The sequence below is a fragment of the Rosa rugosa genome, chromosome 7 (genome assembly GCF_958449725.1).
Source record: "Rosa rugosa chromosome 7, drRosRugo1.1, whole genome shotgun sequence".
Lineage (NCBI taxonomy): Eukaryota > Viridiplantae > Streptophyta > Magnoliopsida > Rosales > Rosaceae > Rosa > Rosa rugosa.
The window spans coordinates 26,314,459-26,332,992 of record NC_084826.1 but is presented as its reverse complement, the minus strand read 5'-3'; the positions used below and the strand labels follow the sequence as shown (position 1 = coordinate 26,332,992).

The window sequence follows — 18,534 nt, the reverse complement described above, 5'->3', positions numbered from 1 at the left end:
TGTATAATAATGGGCGACATGTATACTGCAGCGCATGCTTCTTTATGTAATTGTGGAGGTCTTCTTTTGTTTTTGGTAAGCATGGAGATCTTCTCTCTTTACTTCCTTTTAGGTCCGACCGAATGCACTAGGGCTGGGCGTATGGGTCAAAACCGCATCCGACCCATATTCAGTAAGAAGAATATGGGTCGGACTCGGCCCTAATGACTAATGCATACTCAACTTCTTACTGAAATTTAAAATACCGGGACTCAACTCATACGCTGTGTTGAATCAGTTGGAAAAGAAGAAAAAACACAAAATCCTAAACCCTGAAACACTTTCATTGACCAAAATGTATGCAAATAAAATATACACAAAATAGAGCCCCCGATTCAACACTAACTTTAAAGAATGGAAACTCACTTGATTATTATTGAAGCAACAGTGCATGTGAGCATTCATATAACCCCAAAAACATAAGAATCGTAAGTTGCAGGCACTATGCTATATAATATTGGGTTGTAAACTTATGAAGGGGGCAGGAGGTCAGGATACAGCTTGCAGAGAAATGCCCAGTGACCAACACCTTTTTATATTTTTCTGCATTGGGGGCTAAATATTATAACTATACTATGAATTCTTACAACCCAAAATGCTGGGAAAATCGGGGGAACTATACATATTGGATTTCTTTCACCTAAAGAGATGATTACAGTCGTATGCTCCAATCTTATTGTCTGCAATTCAACAGTATGCACTACACAGAATGACGTGATCACCTTCTCTTTGTTAGGCTGCCGGTCACGTACGAGCAACATAATACAGCTCGCTCTATGATACATGTCTCTGGATAGAGAAACCAGCCTCTACTTGCCTTCTACTGTGACTTGTAAGATATAAAGCCAGTCGAATAAATGGACCGTCTTACACAGTATACAGGGTTAGCTACAGATCCCAGCATATGGTCACTCATTGCTTTATTGATCGAAGCTCCCAGTTACCCTCACCATCAATAAGCCGTAATTCCAGGGAATGGAATGGTATTAGAGCAGGACGCTGAGAACATATGAAAGAAGATATATTTGTAACTCAATAGACGCAAAACATGGGTTAAAATAATGACTGCAATAACAATTATGGCATAAAAAGAAAGATCAGAGTAAAACTTCTAGAAGATATAGGGATTCCATCAATTGGTGTTGGCATTCCAAGAATAACTACTCAATAACATATTAAACAAAGATACACCAAGTCTTATGAAGTTCATTCAAAGCACACCAAAATGCTGAATGTGCATCTCAGATAATCATAGCAGTACTTACTTGTGAGGAGGTAACAACTGTGATACCCATGTCTTTTGCAAGCCGATACAGTTGTTCTTCAACATCAACACTTGTAGCACTACCATTTGTTCAACAAAAAGGAAAATGGAATAAGAAAACAAAAAATGTAAGATAAGAAAACCGACAGACGAAAGGAAAAGAAAAAAGAGGAGCTATGGCACATACTTGGTGCATTCATCAAGGATGGCGAATTTTGGTTTGTGAAAAAATAGGCGTGCCTGGTAAAACACAAAGTATCATATCAGACAAGAAAACAAGGAAATCCTTGAGATAAAATAGAAAAAGTCCTGCTCGAGCAAGATCTGAAGATACTACTTTTGCTCACCATGCCTAATCTCTGCTGTTCCCCGAGAGAGAGAGTGTCCTCCCAATTGAGATTAGCATCCCAACCACCTTCCTCCCTTTCCAAAAGATAACTTAATCGGACATTCTCCAGAATAGTTCTCAAACGCATGTCCAGAATGTTGGTGTTGTCAGCAAATTTTCCACCTGAGTTCGAACAGTTGAAATCTTCAAAACGATAGTGGGATATTATCTGAGTTTAGTGTCAGAATACATGCTAATAAGCTGATGTGCACACCATTTCCCACACATCTTTGTAGCAGAGAAGAGACGAACCAAATTGCAAATTTATCTTTTCCATTTCATATAATAGCCTCAACATCATTAAATTAAAAAAATACTATGATATACATAAGCAATAGTATTCAGGTTCAGCATGTGATCCTGTCAAGGTGTTGAAAATTCAGTCACAGCTACATCATTCAACAGATAACGAACACTAGAGTTTAACACCCTATAAAGGAAGAAAATATAGGATTTGGCTATTTCAGCGCGCTCTGTGTGATGACAAGATAGGGGTCTGGCTATGTTGAAGTCGAGAACAAACATGATCATACTAAAATGAAGTTAATGACCAGAAAACCATATTCACAGCCATGAAACAGACTAATTGAAATGCGTACATTTTTTTTTTGTCATCGAACGAATAATTGATAATTTTACACAGAAAATAATGACATCTGCTTTAAGATATGTTTCCACTTTCACATTGGCGGTTTATAAATGCACCTGCAATCTTATATAGCTCAACGAAAATATGGCAAATATCAATGTCTAAATGGCTAGAAAATAATAAGCTCAACAAATGATAGTATAAAAAGAAATTAACCTTCTTGATACAACTTCAATGCCCTTATCTCCGCCTCATCAAAAGAGAGAGGATATATAATTTGATCCCTGAGTGTTCCCAAGCATGTGTATGGTCGCTGAGGAACATAAAAAACTCCGCAACCAGATCCAACATCTCTACTAACTCCGTTAACATCTTGAGATGGTCTAGTGATTCTTCCACTCATGATGGGCCAAAGACCTCTAAGAACTCTAAACACAGAACTTTTTCCACTCCCATTTGGACCTTTAAGAATTGCATTTCTCCAATGTAAAATTTTATAGCAAGATAAACAAATAGCAGAGCAAAAACAGAAAAAGTAACATACTAACCAGTAACAAGCAAGCTTTTCCCAGGTACTATATCACATGTTAATTTCCTAGCCAACAATTTCTGTGACGGGGTTATGATATCAACTTCAGAGAAGTTAATGGCATCTTCAAATTGAAAACCTTCCCTCTCAGATGATGATGAGTTACCAGCTTCAGAATCCCTAGAATAGCCAACCACTGCGCTTGCAGAAAGATTTAAATGTAAGATAACTCACTATGAAATAGCAATTCCTATTGGTATATCCATACTATAAGAAAGAAATTGTAATATATATTGGCGTTGACCCAGGTTGGGAGGGAGGGTGGGGAAATGGATTAGGTTTAGCCTAGGTCTAGGGGTCAAACCCTTCCAATATATAAGAAAAATTACTTTTGCTAGAATAAAGATAAAAAATAAAATAGAATAATTATCGGAAGTTATGAACAAGGATAAACATGAATAGTACAAGGAAAAGAATAAAAAAATAGTAGTAATAATAATAATACTAATAACAAGAAAAGCTTAAACACAGCATTTCCAATTGTGAAAGATGGCCTGAAAAGAGCCATCTATAAACTCTGAAGAAACTGAAAAAAAAAATTAAAAAAATAATAATAATAATCTGTACCCTACAGTGCCACCTCATAAACCTAGCTCCATCAAAGATCCTCCTATTACTATACTCCCAAACCGGCCCAAAATTGCTTACACAGACTATTCCCATTCAATCAATTGATTGAATAACAAACAATTTCTAGACTCGTAACCCAGTGGTTGTGACCATTTAACCCTACACTCAAGGCTAGGATTTAAAAATCCCCCTCCACCTTTAGCCGCCATAGAACCCAAAAAGTAAAGAAATTTCTCCAAGAAACTTTATAACTACCCAAGGAGCACTATTTAATCTCCATAAAAATGACACTCATACAGTGAGTAAAGATACAAATCAATCTGAAAATTATGGAACAGAGATATGATTGCCAAGGAACAAAGAAAAATGTACCAGATTGTGCAGCGTCTAAAAGCTCTTCAAGTTCAAAAACCCTGTTGATGCTGCCAGAGAGTTCCAAGAATTTTCTATGCAATTCAAGAATGTCACCGAAAGCTAAAAAGCTTTGAGATACCACAGATGCCAAGAAACGCAATGCATGTGCCAGCTCACCTGGAATGATATGTGTTCATTGCAAGGTAGAAATATTACTGTAATTGCATCACTATAATAAACTATAAATTTACCTTGAGTAGATATTAATGCTCGGTCTCCCTTGTGTTCAATGGCATATAGCAAGCTCAATCCCCAAGTCACATTATGTGGGAGTTGTTTCGTGATAAAATCATCTAGAATACCGAATAACCATTGCTTCTTCAAAAGAGACGAGGAGTGATGGAGTAGCTCCTTGAACTTTGATTCAACCATCTGTTCCATAAATGAAATTAGAGAGCTAAAAATCTTAACTCATACAAAAAAAAAAAGTTGGAAGCACATGTTAACCTGTCTCTTATCTCATTTTCTGGCTTCAAGGCCACAATGACAAAAAACTACCATATGCATCAGTTCAGGCTAGTAGTAATAATTAATACCACTCCCTATGTCCTTTACTGTCATTTAGCATTAAGTTCGTGGTGGAGATCATTTACAGAGGTGAAGTTAGCAGGTTATCTCAAGGTACTGTTACATTCTAAACAGCAAAGAGTTGCCTCTTAAGGGTTGCATGGTTATGGCAGCAAAGAGCGTCTTAAAAATGAGAAGAAATCGAAAGATTTTTTCAGGAGTATAGAAAGTTAAGTGTCAGGAGTTTTGGCAGTGAGTGGGATATTTGGTCATCTTATCCCTTTGGGAATCGGTGGTGGTTTTCTTTTCCCGCTGTACATCTACATTGGAGGCCTGCTGTACTGTTCCAGACTGTATGTCGTTTGCAAAAATGTCTTTCACACCATAACTTAGACCAGTATCATGATCAATATCAAAATACATAAAATAAATAAATAAAAACATAAATAAATAAAAATAAAAAGGTTCATACAAAAACATAATGATTATAAAAAGCTTACAGCTTTCTCTCTATAACCACCCCCAAAGAAAGCAACAGATTCAGCATGAGCACGCAGTCTTTCATGCATAAACCTAATTTACAAAATACGTCAAAACTCAGTCATTTGCTTAAAATCAACAATACAGGAATCATAAGTTAAATTCACAATACCTAAAGGTTCCTTCAAGTTGTTGTTGACGACTTGTCAAATCACCAAATTCTGGGGTAGCAGCCCTGAGCAAACCAAGACCCAGTAACATATACGCGTACAATATGGTTACTCCTCTCCGACCAGTCAAAAGCTTCATTCTCCAGGTGAACCTTATAAATAACAGCGCATGAGATTAACAATACAATGTAAAAAAAAAAAACAGCAACAACAACAACTATTAATTTCACAACCTCAGATAAAGTACGTCAAGAAAAACTAATTCCTGCACATATTTATACTAAATTAGACAAAATATCTTACCAAAGAATGTCCACAGATGGCTTTACCAATCCAGTAACCAATCCCGACAAGTCAGTGGTTAACTTTTCAAGGTCCTGTGTAACTCTCTGATCTGCGTCTATGTTTTTGCTTGACATGTTGAATACCTACAGTATATTGGCATGAATTCATCACCATATATGGGCAAGCCGGATACTAAAGAAAGGAGAGCTGGGACATTTTCTTTCAGATCTTTAGTTTCCTTGAAAATGTTATGGATAAAAGATAATTTTTTTCATTTTTTTCTTTGGAAAAGAAACAGCTTTTCAGAGCAGAAACAAAAAGCTTAATACAAAGCAGCGGAGAAGTCCAAAGAAAAATTAAATAAGGCAGCTAGAACAGTAGACTAAAAAGCTTAACTGTCACTAAAACAGCCTAGGCAAAGAACCCTAGACCACATAGCTTGCCAATCTAGAATAATAGAGGAAAGAGTGTGATCTTTAAAGTCCCTCACATACAGGGGCCCATAAGGATACCGAAAACTTAACCCTCCAAAAAGATGTAACATAACTGTAAGCCAGGAGTTTTACGAAATTCTCTAACAAAGAAGATTTACATAATTAAATGAGTAGAGAATGATACAAATCCCAAATGAAAGGAAAAAAAAAGAAGGAAACAAAAAAGGAGTAAACACTCTGGTATGGCTACCTTATAGAATGCATTATTTCTCAAGTAGTTTTTAAGTAAATGTTGAGTCAAACGAGTCCTCCACCCAAGAGCCAGCCTAGCTTTTAAGTGCCTGCGAAACAAAAGATAATTAACATAACAGTAGCAATGGAAACAGAAGGGGTGAAAAAAATATATGAGTCTTTAACAACTACACTGATGTATAATTATCATAAAGAACTCCTTTTAGTGTTGAACAGTTAAGTTACCTTATAGAAGGTGCAATGAAAGAAGATGCCGCACTCTGAAGTACGCTAACACCGATTAGATGAATAAATGATGCCTTATCTTGTTCCAAAACAAACTTCACAGTGGTTCCTGCACAAGTTATCCACATCAATAATATGATGTCTCAAATCATCATATGCATGGTAGGGAAAAGAAAATACCATTTAATGAAGCAATACGATCAGAAATCCATGTCCTCGATACTACGAGAAAAGCAACTGCAAGCAGTTGTGCTCCTTGATTATCAATAACAGTGGGAATCTGCACGGCAAGTTAGGTCAGAATTCAATACAGATCTAACTTCGGGATCATAAAGATGGTGAGATTATAGTGTCCCATCAAGTGGATGATGAAGAAAGGAAAATGCAGTGACTAGCACAATAACACTAACTCATTAAAAAAGCAATACTGACCAAAGAGCCATCATAGATACTACAAACCCGGAGGAAGAGTAACAAAAACGGTAATAAAAATGGTGTCACGTCCCTCAGATAGTTTGCAATATGTCAAAACTTTACAAGGCTTCTTCTCGAGTGTTACTGAAATACGAAAAGACACAATTTTCCACCAGATCCTGCCAATTTCATACAGAAAGCATAGCTTAATGGACATTTTGCAGAAACCTCAACACCCAGCAAGCAGTCCAAATACCGAGCTATCACCAAGTCTGGGTTTGAAGAGGGTTGAAAGAAAAAGTCTGGGTTTGAAGAGACTTAAAGAGAAGAAATAAGAAATATAAGCCTATGCAAAAATAAGTGGGTTTTCAGCAAGCGTTCCACAGAAGATGAGGCCGAAACAGAAAGTTTTGAAGGAAAATGACGAGGGAAACAAAGAGGGGTAGTGATATAATTGATGGGCAATCACAGACTCTGATATTGCACGATCCCCACTCCAATTAAAAAGTATGATGATTTATAACATAATTTGGCTGCATATCCAAAGACTTCAAGAATCGATATAGAGTCTATCCTTAATCAAGTTGATTTTTTTCTGGAATTACAATGATATAATTTTATAAATATTTTTCGGATTAGATCTCAACCTGATTGACTATCTTTATCACCAAATTATCTCCACACAAATCCAAAATTCAAGTCATATTCAAGGATTAGCCACCAGATGTATCTAATATACTCCCAAGCTTAAGAAAACCGGGTTCTAGCCAAATTCAATTCCAACTAAACACTAGTTCAAGGAAAATGAAAGAGAAACCAGTTGAAGTGCAAGAGTCTGATAAGCATGTGAAGTCCTATGCTGGAACTATGTCAATATGATCCGCACAAATTTAATTATCAGAATCGTAGGTAAAAAGAAAAATCTGCCACTTTCACTATGATGGTAGATGGCACCACATCACATAACATCCATCTCTAACATCATTAGAAATAATAGTATAAAGACTCACCAGTACTTTGACCATGGCAGATGCTCTCAATGGCAGTGCTGCGGGAGCACTTTGGAGATGTGGGAAAGACGGAACTGTAACATTATGCTTGGCAGAGGGAGAAACTGCTATCACCTCAGCAATGTATGACTGGGACTTTGAGTTTGAGATTGCGGAATCCTAGAATTAACAGACTACAAAGTTAATTTAAAAAAAAAAAAAAACAGCCATATATCAAGAGCCAAGATAAAATATATTCAGACCTTTTTGGTCGAGGCGAATGCTCGCTGAACTGTCATTGCATCACTCTGCCGGTTCGTTTCAGAAAGCTTCAACATACTTCTCCCACCTTCATTACGTACTAGAGAATCCTCCCTGGATTTATTAAGTGAAAAAATTGTAATAACCAAATATTTACAACTTTCAATATAAAAATTATTAACAGATGACTCCAATGCAAGAAAGCAAAGCTTGCATTCAAACCTTTTCTCATGAACACTCCAACCGCCTTCACCATCCAAGGACAGCACTATATCATGAAATGCAACTAGTGCTGGGCGATGCGAGATAGTAATGCATGATGTTCCCATTGCTCGAACTTTAGCACAGAATCGTTCCTCCATGTCAGTTGTGACAGCACTTGTGCACTCATCAAGAATTGCAAATTTGGGCTTATGATAGAAAAGTCTAGCCATCCCCAATCTTTGTTGCTCACCAAGAGATAATTCATCACCCCAATTTATCTCTTCCTCAGGTGGATAACGGTCTAATAAATACTGAAGATCAACCTTCAAAGCAGAACACAATTATGTTCAAAACAACATTTCAAAAGAACCATCAAATTTCTATACAGGCATACGCATAGAGAAAAGACCAGGTTAAGAAGAAAAAATGGGAAACTCACATTTCTCAATAGCTCCGCCATTTCTCCACGTGTAAGTGGTTTGACCTCTTGATCTGCAGTAAGAGGATAAATCAACTGGTCTCGAAGTGTTCCGACAGCTGTGTATGGTCTTTGTGGAACATAGAAAATTTCTTTGTTGAGATCAGTTCCAACACCAGGTTTCACAATATGGCCAGATACCAAGGGCCACAGGCCTCCTAAAACTCGGAAAAGCGAGCTCTTTCCACTGCCATTTGGACCTTCAGAAGATTTTAATATATTACAGTATCAGTGTACTCATCAACAAAAATACAAGTTAAATCTTCAATGTCATAATTACAGGATCAGTGTACTCATCAACAAAGATTTAAGTAAAATGTTCAATGTCATAATAGCAGATACCTTGAGCCCAGAGGCAAGCAAATTTTAAAGAAGACAATTACAAAGAAGAAGTATGCAGAAGGCACACATATAACGCATGCATGAATCGTTTAAAAAACAAATGCACTTTGCACTTTTATTTCACCAGTAAATAAATTGAAATAATTAAAATTGTATCATCTACGATTTCCATAGACATAAATCAAATTTGACCTAGAAATTAATTAGCGACTGTAAATCCCTATAAGCAAGTGCTCAAGACAATAGAGGGGCAAAATCCCAAGGCCAAAGACCACATGGGAGGTGACAGTGGTCAGCCATATGGATTATTTTGTCCCAAGTTGTGTTTTATTGAAGCATTCAAATGATACCAAAGAGCAAGCTCATTGTCCACCTAAAAAGACAATACATTGTCAAAAACATCACTACTCTTGACGAAGTCCTCTACGCCTAGAGAAGAATAAGATATAACTTTTGTTTTTAAAAAGAAAACTCTATTGGAGAAACCCACTTTGAAAGTACATGACAACAAATAAACAAAATCAACATCAACTAAATATACTCTTAAGAGTAAATTGGTTACCTGTAATCAAAAGATTAGATCCTGGTTCAACCCTAAGTGACAATTTATCCACCAAAACATTACCCGTGGGGGTAACAACCTGGAAAAAAGCATCACTTTAAGAACAAATGGAACAGCAATATGCTACAACCAACAGGTAGGATGGTTAATCACTTATAGATACCTTGACCCCAGCAAATTCAATGTAATCAGCCTCACTAGAGCAATTTTTACTCCCAGAAGATTTGTCATCAACAGCACTTAGCTCTCTTGATATGACCATTAATTCATGAATGCGATCAGCGTAACCACTATAAAGAAAGAAAATGGATAAAAAATTACAAGCAGTTGGGCACAGGACTGCTCAATGATGATACACATACACACCAAAAAATTTGTGTATGCAATTCATATAGTAATACTTCAAATTTCTCCCTTTCAAAAAGCAGTGGGAAAATCACCTGAGACGATTGAGTTTTCTCGAACTTGAAGCGAGAGTTCCCATAGACTGGAAAAGTGAAATTATGACACTGGTATGATATCTTAAGTTGCTTAACATCTCTGCGCGGCCTAAAGTTGAAGTGTCGGGCCTCAGACTGCCCGAAAAGAAGGGCTCAATAATCAATATAACAGCAACTGTGGCACCAAGATACTTCAACAGGAAGTCTTGAATCATGCCAAACCACCAATGATCATGAAGGACAACACGCAGATGCCCAACCAGTGTGTTAAACTTCTTCTGAATATGAGATTCCTCTCTACTTTCTCCACCATAGAATGCCACACTTTCTGCATGGGTTCTTAATCGTGAATGAAGCTGTCGGTACTCCCCTTCCAATTGTTGTTCTTTGGACATTAATTTCCCAAAAGGAGGAGAGAACTTTCTTATCATCCCCCCTGCTCCCAATACATATGCCTGAAAGATAATATAATAGATTTAGCTAGCAAACTACAAAAATTAATAATTAATACAGACATCAATAAGATAGTTAGATTCCAATGGTTCCTCCGAAAGTCAAGGACTAAGGCTAGTTGGTGGCACATGGGAGGGTAAAATTTTGTTCGCCTAATTCTTTTTCTGAAAGAAACAAATTTATTGATCAATCAACAGAATGATACAATAGGAGTGGACAGGAGGTCCACAAGCAACAAGGAAGAAACACCAAAGACTAGAAAGAAGATCACTATAAACTCTTTATTGATACAAATAAGGACCCCAAAGAAACTAAGCCTAGACTACAGCTGCCCTCCAGTCGTTCATGATTAAAGAAGTGATATAATCTCTAAATTCCGCTGAAACAGAAGCCCATAAAGCTGTCAAGTACTTCTTTCTAAACCAAAGTTCCTCCGACCTTACACCTCTGTAGTCTTCAAATTCTTCTATTTCTTTCCATTCAAAGCACCGAAATGACTGCTAGCAATGCTACAACCCCATAGAACCTCGGCCTTTTTACTGTCAAACTATAGATTCTGTTGTTCTATGCTAGATTGGAATGCAGAGGGTTCTTTTCGTTTCTTTTTTTCTTCCAGGTGTTTTCTTTTTTTCCTTTTTTTTTATATAAATTTATACTGCTTATCTCTTTTGTCGATATCGTGCACCCTTTATAGTAACCTCATGCCATTTGGTTCATAAAAGAAAATAAAATAAAAAAGGAATCCAAACAATCGCAACAGCCACATATGAATTATTTACTACTTTTAAAGATTCACATAATAGTGCAATCAATAAAGAGAATTACCAATATCCAGAATATATATTTAGGACTGGTGTAGGAACACAGCCGCCAAGAGTAAAGGAGACCATCAGTAACAGCTGTTAAATCATCTTGTACGATTTCACTCAACTCTGAACAGAACCTTGGTACATCACTTGCAATTCGCTGTTCCGGATTAGTTATCCGACCATCAACGTGTGACATTTTGTAGTATGCAATATTCTGACATTAAGTAAAATTAAAACACAGGATTAAAAATAAGCATAATGTAAAGTACCTGGCAAGGCAAACAATATAATACATTCAGTATGCCGACCGAGAACAAAGCACTATTTTCTTGGTCCACTAAAAGGGTCAAGAGTAAATATTTCCTTTCATTTGCATGATCATAGTCAAACAGAGCGTCATTATCTGTTTGACTAAAATATAGAAGAAATAAAAGATCCCATCTAATTTCAAATGAAAATGAAGGAATAATAGCAATCAAACTCATACAAAAGTCATATCGTCACTACTTTTTCATTTTCGTTTTCCATTTAAAAATGTTTATCCTTAATCACAATACAAAAAAATTGCATGTTTAAGGGATATTTTGATTACAATCCTAAATATATACTACAGGATAACAGGCGATGTCAACTTCAAGGTACAGAAAAGCATCTGAAAATCTATTTCTATCTCAACAAATAATCCATCTTTAGAACCAAAAACAACCCCTGGACTTCACCTCCTTAGGATCCAAATCAAGATAATAAGGAACACTACAATGACAAGCACCAAAAATTCCTTAGACACTGTAACTCAACTTTAGTTTACTTCAGAGAGCAACTTTAGTTTCCTTACGACGAACCAGCTGTAAGGAAAGAATGTCTTAACAGTAATGAAATCATTCAGAAGTCTCATTCTCGATAGAATAATGCAAAATAAACTGCATTTTCTTGTACCATACTTCAAACCAAATGTGTAGCAGTTGATGTGGCATTCAAATATTGGACAAGGCTAAATGGTGTTAGACCAATGTTTAAATGCCACATATTAATTTTTTTATTTTGGTACAATGGGAGTTTAAATGCCATATGAACTACCACATTATGTGGTTTAAATGTCGAACAAATGTGGTAGATGTAGCATTGTCCTTACATAAATTATTTATAATTTTTTTTTTGTTTGTCAATGTTCTAGTGGACTACTGATACCATATTGATGTAAATGGCACCGACAGATAAAATAACCCAGCAAGTATGAATCTGACACTTTGATGAAAAAATGTCTAGGAATTCAGTTTCTACAGGCATGGGCTAATTCCTTTTAAATACAACAATACTAGATTTTTCTAGAGAGACGTTTTGAACCACCCAACCAACATTGAAGACTCTTAGTCCCCAGATCACAATAAATGACAAGACAGCCAGCTCTTTTAGACTCCCCATACAACATTGATACAACATCAATGAAAACAAACACTACCAAGAACTCCATCATATTACTTGCAACACATATAGTAGAGTGAAAACCAGGTGACTCGAAATATTTACTAAAACATAAAAAACTGTATGGTTGCTGTATCCGTTTCGTACAAGGAAACATAGCCATTTGAAAACAAAATATATACAGAAAGCAACTGAAAGGGGAAAGAAAAAACACAACACAGCATCAAGTACAAATCAAACTATAAGTAAGACTTAATATTCTTCTCGGTTATAGTAAAAACAACTACCTCAAAATAATGGGAATGGATACGTTTTGTCAATATTTTTCTGAACCGCAGACTTAAGGTCCCTGTTATGTACTGTGAAGTTGAATGCATAGTTGAGGCAAGGAAACATAATAGAATATTCTCAGAAATCAGCCGGACAAATAATGGAACACGTCGAAGAAAAGCTGCACGGAATAAAAACCCTTGGACTTTTGCAAGTCTGTTACTCAAAGCAGTTCGCAACACCTACAAGCAGTTGAACTTCAGTTAATACAGCTGATAGAAGATTGATCCAATGTGCCCAAATTCTGGGTTCCATAGCACCAATGAACTAAAGAATTGTTGGATTTAGCTAACTTCGTATTTTTCTTCTTATAAGATCAACAAATGCATGAAATCTTCGTTTGCACCTTTTTATTGATTTTCCACTTCCATCATTCCATGTGCACACTGGCTTTGTGTAAAAGTTCAGGTACATGGTATTAGGTTGTAAAAGGGCAAGGTTGTGTGAGAGGTGTGCATGTACATGTAGGCATGCTTGTATGAACGCATGTAGGTATAAAACTATATTAATGAAATTGACCCCTGTATCTGGTATCGTGTTGATGAAGTGGACAACACGTGAGAACTTTCAAGACTTATTAAACCCTGCTTTTGGATATTTAGAATTTCCAAAAGTCATACATTCGAATATGCTGTATTAATGAGGATCAATCTTTGAGATTTCCTTCGCATGCAAAATATGATTTTAAGAAGGAATGCCCACAGCAATTCCTACATGGAATATCAAGATTATTATAGATTTTGCATACTCAGGATTTAGATTAATAGACACTAATACACACCAACAAACTAGAAAGAGCAAATCAAAAGTAAAAACCTAGATCAGGCCAATATAAAAAAACTCAGAAGCTTACCACTATTCCGACCAAAGATAAGAGGTCCCTCGCACCCATTTGGCCCATTTCAGACAAAAGAATTGCAGCAAGGACTTGAAGAGACTTCAATCCCCCTCTCTTTTGTGGAAGTTTCTTTTTCTTATGATCATTCGCCACGACATTCTCTGTCACTTTATTTTCATTCAGCCCATTATATTGACCAAAAGAATTGTGCTTTTTATGGGTTAATCTCGATTGAACATATGCAGCAGCCCCACCAGCAACTACAATACCAGTAGCAAGAAGCAAGGTTTTCCTGTGCAGTAATAATATTAGCATGATGGACAAACACTGAGCAGAAGTTGAAAATAAGCATGTTGTAACTAAAATAAACTTGGCCTACTATAGTAATTAGCAAATATTTTGAATGCATTATACTGTCACTTTACTAAATAAGTAACACTCTTTTTCAAATCTGTCTCTACCAATATTTTCAAATCAGTCTCCTCTACCAACTGCAGGCAATTGAAGATAACTCAATGGAACGTTACCGTAGTCCAGATAGTATTAACTTTTTCTCTGCAGTTCTGTTTTCTTTTTCTTTTGTTCCTCTCTCGTGGTGATGCAGTGAGCATATCCATCCCTATTGTATATATTACTTTATTTTGGCTTGGATGGACTGTTTATGTATGGACAAAGGATGCACCGTCTACCCTAACAAAAAGCAACTAAAGTCTACACTTTGTGCAGGGAATGGAATCAAAAAAGGAAGAGAATTGTAAAATGCATGACCAGCAGAAGATGCAATTGAATATGCTTCTAGAATACCCAATGCCAAATTCCTTCATTTCAAGTGCCTTCAGCTTATTACTTAAATTATCAAATGTAGAATACTTGAATACTTCATATCCAATGAAGCACAGCTATTCTCTTTCCGGTCTTATGGAGACCAACGCATAGAGACTAAGCTGGCGAAGGGCTAGGAAGAGTTGTTCTATCAGCACACTATGCTACATCCTTTTTATCTCATAGAGACTAGTGTTTGGATTCAGGATTACTGGACAAAATGAAGCTAGCCATGCAAATAAAACACCCCTCGCTGTACATATGGACCAGCCTGGTAATTCCAGTCTCTATCAAAAAGGTCTCTACAAGATGAGAATCTATTGGATGAAACATGCAGCAACACCCTTCTTTAGCACTTCTTTGGTACGGATTATGACCACTTTGCCAAATTGATGTAGTGATACAGCTTATAAATGCATTTTTATTTTTAATATGAAACAACAATACATTGAATACAAATATCAACATTATTTTAAGCCTTTAATCCAAAGTTTTGATACCAAACAATTTTGTATCTTATCTAACCTCAACTACAATTTATGTCAATTGAAGAAGAGCACAAGAAAACTACTGCAAGAAACCATATTTTAGTTCAAATTTATTAATGTTTCATACATGCAAGCACCACAGAGGCCAATGATTTGACTTATAGAGACTCCAAACCCGCTCAATACTTAAAAATGTAAACAGAGATGGATCAATACCTCCTTGATGCAATGAAACTCCGACCATGCTCAGTTAATTGCAACAGCTGAAGCGAAGGCATGGTTCACCAGTCAACCAGATTTACAAGCAACAGGCTTTTGGTTCTTCCTGTGATTCTACCTCTTCATTCTTTAGTTCTCCCAGGGACCGATATCAATAACACCTTTTTCATTTTATTTCTTGTTCTCTTTTCCCCCCTTTTCACATCGTCATTCAGGATTAACAAGAAACTGGCTGCAATTGAAATTTGTGACTAAGGCAATGATAGACTTAGATGCCAAATCTGAGAGAAGAAAACACATACAGCACAATTAACAAGAATCTAACATAAAGAAGGCTTAGCCCAGAACATTTGTATAAGAAGCAAACTATTAAAGTGGGGACCTCATACAGTCACAAGCTCAGGTTATTAGAAACACTGTAACAAGAAAGAATAACTGCAACTTAGGGGACAGACAAATCCAATCTTTATATCCTTTATGGTGGTATAGACTATGGACCTACCCCTTTTTTATGTTCAATACGCACTAAATTTCAACTAATCAGAGGGCAAAATTGGTATTATTTGTTACCCAATTTGAGCAAGCAATTGGTATTATATCAATGCCTCTGCCACAAAATTGTTGATCTATATACTGACCATGTACTATCAGCCAACTAAATTAACAACCACTTAGAATTTAAGACGTAATCGAGTAAACAAGAGCAGCACCATAGTTACAACTGAAAGTTTAATCCATTTAAAACCTAGGCTCAACACACCAACAGAGACTTAACAACCAGAAAGAAAATTGTTATTCCCAGGCTCTCAAACAAACAACCAGGAACTAATACTACCAGACTCCACACACCAGCAATAAGGCAGGAAAAGTAGAGCAGTACGAGAATCAAGATGGTTAGAACAAGAAACGGAAAGATTCGAGATTCGAACATAGCCACTGGCAAGGATTTCCTGAACGCTAGGCAAAGGTTTCATTGTTGCTTCTTACAAATTTTCCCAAATCAACATGGCAAGCATAAGGCAGAAGATTTTTACAGTTGATCAGACGAAATGTGATGCATTCACTTTTACATGTTGCATTAACGGAAACTCTAACAGTCAAACCAAACTGTATACGCGACGCAAAAAAAAAGCCTAAAGCTAACTTACAGTAGTATATACGCGAACCACAAACCATTGGAATCCTCTATCGAAACCCTAAATTGAAACCTCAATTAAACCCTAAATTCAATCCGAAATTCCCAAAATCAGAAACCAAGAGAAGCGAGGAGGAACAAGTACCTGTTGCGAACAGAATGCTGAGAAGAAGAAGACGAAGAAGAAGAAGAAGACGACGAAGAAGAAGATCAGCGAAAACGCACAAGAGTGAAAGTGAGACGAAAACTCTGGAGGAGAAAAAGAGTCACAAGAAGAATTTCGTTTCTCGAAAATTGGAACGATCTTTTGTCCGACTCAACAAATAGGAGCTTATCGATACCAACCTATCAAAAAAGCGTGACGTGAAGCGTGACGTGTGATCCTGATGATGATTGAAAATGAAACCCAGAGGCAGAGGGTAGTTTGTAGTTGGACTGGGGAAAGGTCACCTGACCTCATAAAAGCAGTGGGCCTTGTTTCCGTGAATGGTTTGCCGTTCCCAACCCACCCGGTCCGACGAAAACGGGGCACATATCCAAACCCGGAAATCAGTGTTTTGTTTAAGGACATCTAGATTAGATTACGTGTCTGGCCCAAACTGATCTAGTTATTTGTCCGAATTGTAATAAGGTTAGTCTTACAGATATGTTCGCAGATATCTTAATTATTATACGATTATGTTTCCTTGTAAGACTCTGATTCTTTGCTTGTAATCCTCTATATAGCATTTTATATTATCAACGAAAGCACAATTCATGCTCTCAAATTCTCTCTGCTGTTCTCTGCATCCTTTTTGCCTAAAGCATGTTTTTGTCTTTCCTTTTTTGACTAATCCTTTTGTTTTTTATTTTTATTTTTTAGGGTTGCTTAGCTTTGCCAGATTTTGATTTTGATTGTTGATGTTCATATATGACTGAATTATTTCAAACCACCCATATTACTATCTAATTAATTACATTAAGATTCGGTCAAATGGATTAACCATAGTACCTACACCATCACAGGATACAATCTGATTTCTGAGAGTTGTTGAGCACTTTCCCTTGCAGATATGCAAATAAATAAGGATCCAAAGTTCCGACCATTAAGGTAGTGTGCTCACAAACTCCTACCATATTAAGGTTAAGTAATACATTGTGTTTGTCCCCTTTTCTACCTCTCTTTTGGCATTCGGTTCTTCTTCTTCACTCTCAGGTTTATTTTTAAATTATTTTTATTTTATTTATTTAATCGAGAGTAAGGTAGCAAGTCATCTTAATTACGTTAACGAGTTAGTAACATACTTACTCAGTCAGTATTTGAACCGAGGTCCACGAGAGTAGAGCAGACATTACTCTGAATGTGCATGAACTTGAAAGTTCCTCTGTCCCTAAAACCTGCTGGCCACAAAAGGTATTCTATTTGTTTTGGTAAAATGTTTGTGTTGGGTTTTGTTTTTTTTTTTCTTCTAAATGATCCTATTGGACTATAAATTTTATCCGCGCTTTGCTACGGAATTTGTGAAATTTGTTCTTGTGAACAAATTAGAACGATGAAATACAAAATGAAAATAATTACATATATTTAAAATAGTGAAAGAGTTTTTATACATTTAACATTTTAGTTGAAGTCTAATCAATTGGAGCTGGTGCAAAAATACTAGTTTTACAAAAGGGTTATAAGTTAATCTAGCAAAAGTTGATGCTGGAGCTTGTTCAAAAAAGTGATTACTCTAGTTGTAGTTGCACAAAATATGGTGCTGATAATGATGATGTTGTTATTCCATGTTTGGTTTGCCTATCAGTTTAAAAAAGAGATAATAGAGTTAAAGCTACAGGAAGGAATTTCAAAACTGCAGTCTAATATAAAAGAGAAATAAATAGTCAGAGAATGAACTATATGGTTTCCACATAATATCTATTGAGTAGCATATCATTGCAAATAGACAAATCAAACTTCAAATTTATATGAATGCTGATAAACAAACTTTACAAAAACACTTCAAAGAGAAACAAAAGCATTTTTAAACAAGGGTTTTTGTCCATTTACCCCATTTCTAGAGATTTTTTTTCCACTTACCCCATTAAGTTTTTTTAATTCTCTTTTACCCAAAACACTCTAAGGAGGTCTTCTCTAATACCC

At 36.2% G+C, this 18,534-nt stretch overlaps 1 protein-coding gene across 2 annotated transcripts; it reads right to left on the bottom strand.

Moving 5' to 3' along the window:
* Positions 1-302: 302 nt before the first annotated feature.
* On the bottom strand, positions 303-16,758 carry LOC133723339 (ABC transporter D family member 1). Of its 2 annotated transcripts, none has more exons than XM_062150148.1 (26): positions 16,558-16,758; positions 15,275-15,558; positions 13,764-14,040; positions 12,868-13,092; positions 11,175-11,372; positions 9,897-10,351; positions 9,620-9,746; positions 9,457-9,535; positions 8,514-8,752; positions 8,093-8,397; positions 7,873-7,984; positions 7,631-7,789; positions 6,387-6,486; positions 6,207-6,315; positions 5,980-6,070; positions 5,314-5,438; positions 5,013-5,162; positions 4,861-4,933; positions 4,045-4,225; positions 3,812-3,970; positions 2,829-3,005; positions 2,497-2,742; positions 1,651-1,814; positions 1,491-1,543; positions 1,305-1,383; positions 303-1,038 (listed from the first exon to the last, which is right to left on the bottom strand). In XM_062150148.1, exons 2-26 carry the CDS (start codon positions 15,334-15,336, stop codon positions 952-954), a joined length of 4,032 nt encoding a protein of 1,343 aa, XP_062006132.1. In that variant the 5' UTR covers positions 15,337-15,558; positions 16,558-16,758; the 3' UTR covers positions 303-951. The 2 variants fall into 2 exon arrangements, with proteins under 2 accessions (XP_062006132.1, XP_062006133.1); XM_062150149.1 differs by having other exon boundaries at positions 15,275-15,509.
* Positions 16,759-18,534: the final 1,776 nt, after the last annotated feature.

What these genes read in the sequence shown, in the direction of transcription:
- LOC133723339 (XM_062150148.1), bottom strand. Translation starts at nt 15,336, where the DNA reads ATGCCTTCGCTTCAGCTGTTGCAATTAACTGAGCATGGTCGGAGTTTC. An exon ending in AGTTTCATTGCATCAAGGAG is followed by an intron (nt 14,041 to 15,274) that starts GTATTGATCCAT and finishes ATTACTGCACAG; the next exon opens with GAAAACCTTGCTTCTTGCTA. An exon ending in GAAATAATGCATTCTATAAG is followed by an intron (nt 5,439 to 5,979) that starts GTAGCCATACCA and finishes AATATACTGTAG; the next exon opens with GTATTCAACATGTCAAGCAA.